This window comes from Colobus angolensis, unplaced genomic scaffold (genome assembly GCF_000951035.1).
Source record: "Colobus angolensis palliatus isolate OR3802 unplaced genomic scaffold, Cang.pa_1.0 Scaffold4, whole genome shotgun sequence".
Lineage (NCBI taxonomy): Eukaryota > Metazoa > Chordata > Mammalia > Primates > Cercopithecidae > Colobus > Colobus angolensis.
In genome coordinates, this window is record NW_012117376.1 from 12,412,110 (window position 1) to 12,419,224 (window position 7,115).

General features: G+C 43.0%; 1 protein-coding gene across 1 annotated transcript in view; it reads right to left on the reverse strand.

Annotated features, from left to right (window-relative positions):
- The window catches only part of PHACTR4 (phosphatase and actin regulator 4), an 84,768-nt gene that overhangs the window by 15,359 nt on the left and 62,294 nt on the right, over positions 1-7,115 (reverse strand). The window contains exons 10-12 of the mRNA XM_011955515.1: positions 2,769-2,824; positions 1,301-1,362; positions 538-675 (exon numbers count right to left, since the gene is read on the reverse strand). Of these exons, the coding sequence (XP_011810905.1) occupies positions 538-675; positions 1,301-1,362; positions 2,769-2,824 (256 nt within the window). The remainder of the gene's footprint in view (positions 1-537; positions 676-1,300; positions 1,363-2,768; positions 2,825-7,115) is intronic.

A 7,115-nucleotide genomic window follows, 5' to 3' on the forward strand; every position in this document is an offset into this window, starting at 1 on the left:
AGTAGCTGGGATTACAGGTGCACGCCATCACACCTGGCTAATTTTTATATTTTTAGTAGAGACGGGGTTTCACCATGTTGGCCAGGCTGGTCTCGAACTCCTTACCTCGAGTGATCCCTCTACCTTGGCCTCCCAAAGTGCTAGGATTACAGGCATAAGCCACCACGCCTGGCCAGCTTTTACAGGTTTTCATAGCATTATAAAAATGAGATATGGGTAAGTACTAAAATATATAGCCCAAATTCCCTCTAACCAAACAACCACTGTTTAAAATGTATTCCTTCCAGTATTTTTACTCTGATATAGCAGGGATTTTCTTTCTTTCAGTATTGGTGGTGGAGTTACCAAAACATGATACTGAGTTAGTATAACGTTTTGACTTGTTCAACTTGGCAGTTTGTATCGTGATTTGAAATTTAATATTATATTAAAACTAAAGTTTTGTTTATGGTTCTCCCTTCTAGTTAGCATCTTGGATCCTCCAAATAAAGAGAAAAAGAGCAAGAGAAAAAGAGCAAGAGAGCGCTTTCCAGGTACCTTGTCAGCAGGGGTCAGTTTGGTCCAAGGTTTGTCAGCTCGCCGGTCATAATCTTGAGCATCTGTTACCTCTACATATTCATTAAACCTCAGAATCTTCCTGGCAAGGAGTTCAGCCACAGTTGGCCTTTGACTGAGCTGAAGGAAACGGAGCCTCTTAGTTCACTAAGCCAATAATTAGGCATCAATCATGCATTCAAATTGCCTCTAACCCAGTGCTTCAATCTTCATTGTAATCACCTGGGGGAGCTTTATACACTATTGATCCCTGGAGGTCCCACCCCCAGTGATTATGGTTATCTGGTGGTTTTTTGTTTTTTTTGAGACAGGGTCTTGCCCTGTCACCCAGGCTGGAGTGCAGTGGCACAATCACAGCTCACTGCAGCCTCAACCTCCCAAGCTCAAATGATCCTACTACCACAGCCTCCCAAGTAGATGATATTATAGGCACATACTGCCATGCCCGGCTATTTTTAAATTTTTTTTGTAGAGATGGGGTCTTGCCATGTTGCCCGGGCTGCAAATTCATTTTTTTTCTTTTTATTTTCTTTCTTTCTTTTTTTTTTTTAAATGTAGAGACAAGGTTTCAGTTTTCCCTAGGCTGGTCTTGAACTCCTGGGCTCAAGCAGTCCTCCTGCCATGGCCTCCCAAAGTGCTGGGATTACAGGCGCAAGCCACTGTGCCTAGCTGCAAATTCATTTCCAATCAAATAGGTCATCCAAATATAACACATATAGTTAACTGAACACACAGGGAATAGTACCTTTCTAGTGAGCCGACGTTTAATTTCTCGTTTTTCTGCCTGACGATCAGCTTCATTTTTAGCTATAGTTGACAATCAGAAGGAAGGAAGATTACTCACAAATGACAATTTGCATATCAAATGTTTTAGTAATTTCTTTTTCTTTTCTTTTTTTTTTTTTTGAGACGGAGTCTTGCTCTGTCACCCAGGCTGGAGTGCAGCGGCGCAATCTCGGCTCACTGCAAGCTCTGAGTCCCGGGTTCACGCCATTCTCCTGCCTCAGCCTCCCAAGTAGCTAGGACTAAGGCGCCCGCCACCTCGCCCGGCTAATTTTTTTGTACTTTTAGTAGAGATGGGGTTTCACCGTGTTAGCCAGGATGGTCTCAATCTCCTGACCTCGTGATCCACTTGCCTCGGCCCAGGTATTTCCTATAGGCCCAAATCAGAATAAAATACTAACTCTGGAGATGGCTAAACAAAAACAATTTTCTTGTCAACGATACAAACAGATAAGAGCAAGAGTCAGCAAACTATGGCCCACATCTTGCCGGTTGCCTGTATTTTTCCTGCCCATGAGCTAAGAATAGTCTTTACATTTTTAAATGGTTTTGTAAGTACCTATTACGTATAGTTGTTCATTTGCTTTTTGGCCTGCAAAATCCAAAATTTTTACTATGTACGCTTTAAGGAAAAGCCTGCAGATTCTTGCTCAAGAGTAACTGCTAAGAATGGGCAATGGCGATCACATGGAGTTTTGTGTGATATGTCTATAAGGGCTCCCACACTAGAAAATTTACTAAGTGATTTAAGTTGTGTATACCCAAGTAGTGCTGAGAGAACAGAGGATGGATTGGTCAGACTGAACATGCTCACAAATAGCCCTGAGGAAGCCCAAACCTTCTCAGTGAGGAAACTTTTAAGGCCAAATTTTACTCTATATTCTGGAAAAACAAATCAAATATGTGCCAGATTAGAATGCTATTTCAGGAAGTTAATTATGTACACAGACAGCAAATTAAATACCTGGTCCCATTTGGTAAGTACAGAGGTAAGAAAGTCTTAAGGGATTAAAGCAAGAGGAAAACTGCTGCATTTGGGACTTGCTTTGGGCCTCAGCCCTCAAATTCTAGGAACAGGAAGGTCTCCATATGCACAGCTACCTCCTTAGCTCCCTGAACACAGAAAAATTGGGCATATCTCCCATATACTGTCAAATCCTCCCAAATGCCCAAGGCAGTTCCAGGATACGGTGAGAACACTGAAACAAAGCTTTCTAGAGTATCACAGCACACTAAACAGTACCATAATAGCATCTTCCAAAGGAAGCTTGGTAAGCTCTGTTCCTTCATGGGGAAATAAATAGTCCTTGCCTAGCTGGAACACTCTCCTTTAGCCCTTGTAGCAAATGCTTCTTTTCTCTTTCATGTATATTAAAGTCAGAAACATACAAAGAAAATCTATACAACTTTATTTCCATAACTGGACTCACGTTGCAATATATTGCGTTGTTCTAGTTCTTCTGGTGTTGGTCTTTGACTCAGTCGCCTAAAAATGAGATAAATAAGGGTAATGTTTATGTTAACCTCCTAATCTTGTTTATAAAGATTTTTTTGGTCACAGTATATATTAGCCCCTATATAAGTAAGAAATCAACAAATTTTCAAACCGATATGTTTCACTTACGGTTGTTTATAAAACAATTTCACATTAGAAGTGTTAACACAGATATCGCATTATAAAAAGGAACTGTATATGCAAACAAGTGGCCAGGATTCTAGTTCTAGACCTTGATAAGAGCTATTAGCACAAAAAAGTTCAGTTAGACCTTGGCCAGGCGCGGTGGCTGTAGCTTGCAGTGAGCCGAGATCGTGCCACTGCACTCCAGCCTGGGTGATAGAGCAAGATTACATCTCAAAAAAAAAAAAAAAAAAAAGTTCAGTTAGACCTTGAGTGTCCTCATCTGTGAAGCGAAGGTTTGGACCTAACTGGTGGCTCCTAAACAAATTTGCTCCTTCAGAAGCGTTAGAGACTTTTTAGAAAACACAGATTCCCAAGAAACGTTAACAGAAATTCTGATTCAGAAAATCAGGATGAAAAATGAAATTACATATCTCTAATATATAGATTTTGTTTTTTTACACAAAACTTCTCCCATGACTCAGATGTCCCTCTTTAGATTTTTTTTGTTTAAAATTTTTAAAAAATAGAGATGGGGGGGGTCGTCTCACTCTGTTGCCCAGGATAGTCTTGAACTCCTGGGCTCAAGCTATCTTACCACCTTGGCCTCCCAAACTGCTGGGTTATAGGTGCAGTGGCGCAATCTCGGCTCACAGCAAGCTCTGCTTTCCAGTTCATGTCATTCTCCTGCCTCAGCCTCCCAAGTAGCTGGGACTACAGGCGCCTGCCACCATGCCCGGCTAATTTTTGGTATTTTTAGTAGAGACGAGGTTTCACCGTGTTAGCCAGGATGGTCTTGATCTCCTGACCTCGTGATCCGCCCGCCTCGGCCCCCCAAAGTGCTGGGATTACAGCGTAAGCCACCAAGCCCGGCCATGCGCAGCTAGGTTTTTAAGGACAGATTTTTTTTTTTTTTTTTGAGACAGAGTCTCGCTCTGTTGCCCAGACTGGAGTGCAGTGGTGCCATCTCAGCTCACTGCAACCTCCGCCTCCCGGGTTCAAGCGATTCTCCTGTCTCAACCTCCTAAGTAGCTAGGACTACAGGTGACCACCACCACACCCGGCTAAGTTTTTGTATTTTTAGTACAGACGGGGTTTCACTGTGTTAGCCAGGCTGGTCTCAATCTCCTGACCTTGTGTTCCGCCTGCCTCAGCCTCCCAAAGTGCTAGGATTACAGGCTTGAGCCACCGTGCCCGGTCACAGCTAGGTTTTTAAATCAGTGGTTTAGGAACCACTGGAATTTAAGTTTGTCTCTTTCTGGGTGATATTCTATAATTCTATGATTTAAATCTCAGTCTTCTCTGTGAAGCATTTGATAAAGTTATCTCACTTCATCACAGTTCTGAGATGTTATTCACCAATAACAATTTGTTGGCCAGGTGTGGTGGCTCATGCCTGTAATCCCCAGCACTTTGGGAAGCTGAAGCGGGTGGCTCACCTGAGGTCAGGAACTCAAAACCAGCCTGGCCAACATGGTGAAACCTCATCTCTACTAAAAAATATAAAAATTAGCTGGAGGTTGTGGTGTGCTCCTGTACCGGTACTTGGGAGGCTGAGGCAGGAAAATGCTTGAACCTGGGAGATGGAGGTTGTGGTGAGCTGAAACTCACACTACTATACTCCTGCCTGGGCGACAGAGTGAGACTCCATCTCAAAACAAACAAACAAACAAAAACTACAATTTGTCATTTCTGGAATCAGAAAGTTACTCATTTCTTACTTTTAATTTATACTTCTCAGACAGTATTTGCACTAATTAGCTAGTACTTGCAAATTTTTCAACTCTTTTGTTGCTTGCATAAGGAACTTCCAGTCCCATTCTACATACAACTTTTCTTTCTGAACAAGACCTTCCTTTTGTTTTTTTTGAGTCAGGGTCTCACTCTGTACCCAGGCTAGAGTGCAGTGGTACAATCACAGCTCCACCTCCTAGGCTCAAATGATCCTCCTACCTCAAGGACCTTCCATTTTATTTATTTATTTTTATTTTTTTTGAGACAGTCTTGCTCTGTCGCCCAGGCTGGAATGCAGTGGCTTGATCTCGGCTCACGGCAACCTCCGCCTCCCAGGTTCAAGCAATTCTCCTGCCTCAGCCTCCCAAGTTGCACCTGCCACCACGCCCAGCTAATGTTTTTGTACTTCTAGTAGAGACGGGGTTTCACTATGTTGGCCAGGTGGGTCTCGAACTCCTGACCTTGTGATCTGCCTGCCTTGGCCTCCCAAAATGCTGGGATTACAGGTGGGAGCCAATGTGCCTGGCCCCCTTTTCTTTTTTTCTGAGACACTCTCACTCTGTTGTCTAGGTTGGAGTGCAGTGGTACAATCTTGACTCAGAACAACCTCCGCTGCTCAGGTTCAAGCAATTTTTCTGCCTCAGCCTCCTTAGTAGCTGGGACTATAGGCACGTGCCACTACGCCTGGCTAATTTTTGTATTTTTAGTAGAGACAGGGTTTCGCCATGTTGGCCAGGCTGGTCTCGAACTCCTGACCTCAGGTGATCCACCCACCTTGGCCTCCCAAAGTGTTGGGATTACAGGCGTGAGCCACCGCGCCCTGCCTGTATTTGTTTTCTAGGGCTGCTCTAAGAAATTACCACAACTGTGTGGCTTAAAAAAAAACAGAAATGTATTCTGTCATAGGTCTGGAGGCTAGAAGTCCAAAATCAAGGTATTGGTAACATTGGTTCCTTCTGAAGGCTCTGAGGGAGAACCTGTTCCACGGCTCACTCCATGCCTCTGGTGGCGGCTAGCAATCCTTAATATTCCCTGGTCTGTAAACATATCATCTATGGCCATGCACGGTAGCTCATGCCTATAATCCCAGCACTATGGGAGGCCGAAGTGGGTGGACTACCTGAAGTTAGGAGTTCGAGACCAGCCTGGTCAACATGGTGAAACCCTGTCTCTACTAAAAGTACAAAAATTAGCTGGGCATGGTGGCAGGCACCTGTATTCCCAGCTACTTGGGAGGCTTTGGCAGGAGAATCACTTGAACCTGGGAGACAGAGGTTGCAGTGAACTGAGATCGCACCACTGCACTCCAGTCCTGGCTACAAGAGTGAAACTCCGTCTCAAAATTAAAAAAACAAAATACAAAAAAACCGTATCATCCTGACCTCTGCTCTGTCACATGGCAATCTCCCCGTGTATGTCTGTGTCCAAATTTCCTTCTTAAATAACACTAGTCATTGGATTAGAGCCCACCATAATCTAGAATGATTTCATCATAACTTGATTATACCTGCAAAGACTCCACTTCCAAGTCAGGTCACATTAACAGGTACTGGGGGGCTAGGACTTGAACATGTCTTTTTGGGAGACACAATTTTACCACCTATAGACTCCATCCCATTTCATCACATTCTTTTATAATTTCATCCTCCCTAACCCAAGGCAAATAATAATGATCTGCTTTCCATATACATTTTCTATAATTTTATGTAAAATGGACTCACAGAGTGTGTTCTTTTTTGTCTAGCTTCTTTTACTTAGCGTAACTGAGATCTACTTAAGTTGTGACACTGGCAATCATTCTTTCCTCTTTATTGCTGAGTAGTATTTCTTTGTTTCTGGAGAAACTGAGTCTCGCTTTATTGTCCAGGCTGGAGTGCAGTGGTGTGATCTCAACTCACTGCAACCTCTACCTCTTGGGTTCAAGCAATTCTCCTGTCTCAGCCTCCCCAGTAGCTGGGATTACAGTTGTGTGCCACCACACCTGGCTAATTTTTGTAATTTTAGTAGGGACAGGGTTTTACCATATTGGTCAGGCTGTTCTTGAACTCCTGACTTCAGCTGATCCACCTGCCTCAGCCTCCCAAAGTGCTGGGATTATAGGCATGAGCCACTGCGCCCTGCCTGCTGAGTAGTATTTCATTATATGAATATACCACAGATTGTTCACATCTATTCACTTATTGATGGATGTTTGGGCTGTTTCTAGCTTTTGGCCATTACTAATAACAGCCAATGGAATGGCTGAATCATATGTAGAAGTATGTTCAATTTTTTAAAAAACTGCCAAAGTGTTTTCCTAAATACTTCTATTGTTTACATCCTTATTATCAGTGTATGAGAATCCAGTTGCTCCTCATCCTCAGCAACTCCTGGTATTTATTTATTTATTTTCTTTCTTTTTTTTTTTTTTTGAGACAGAATCTTT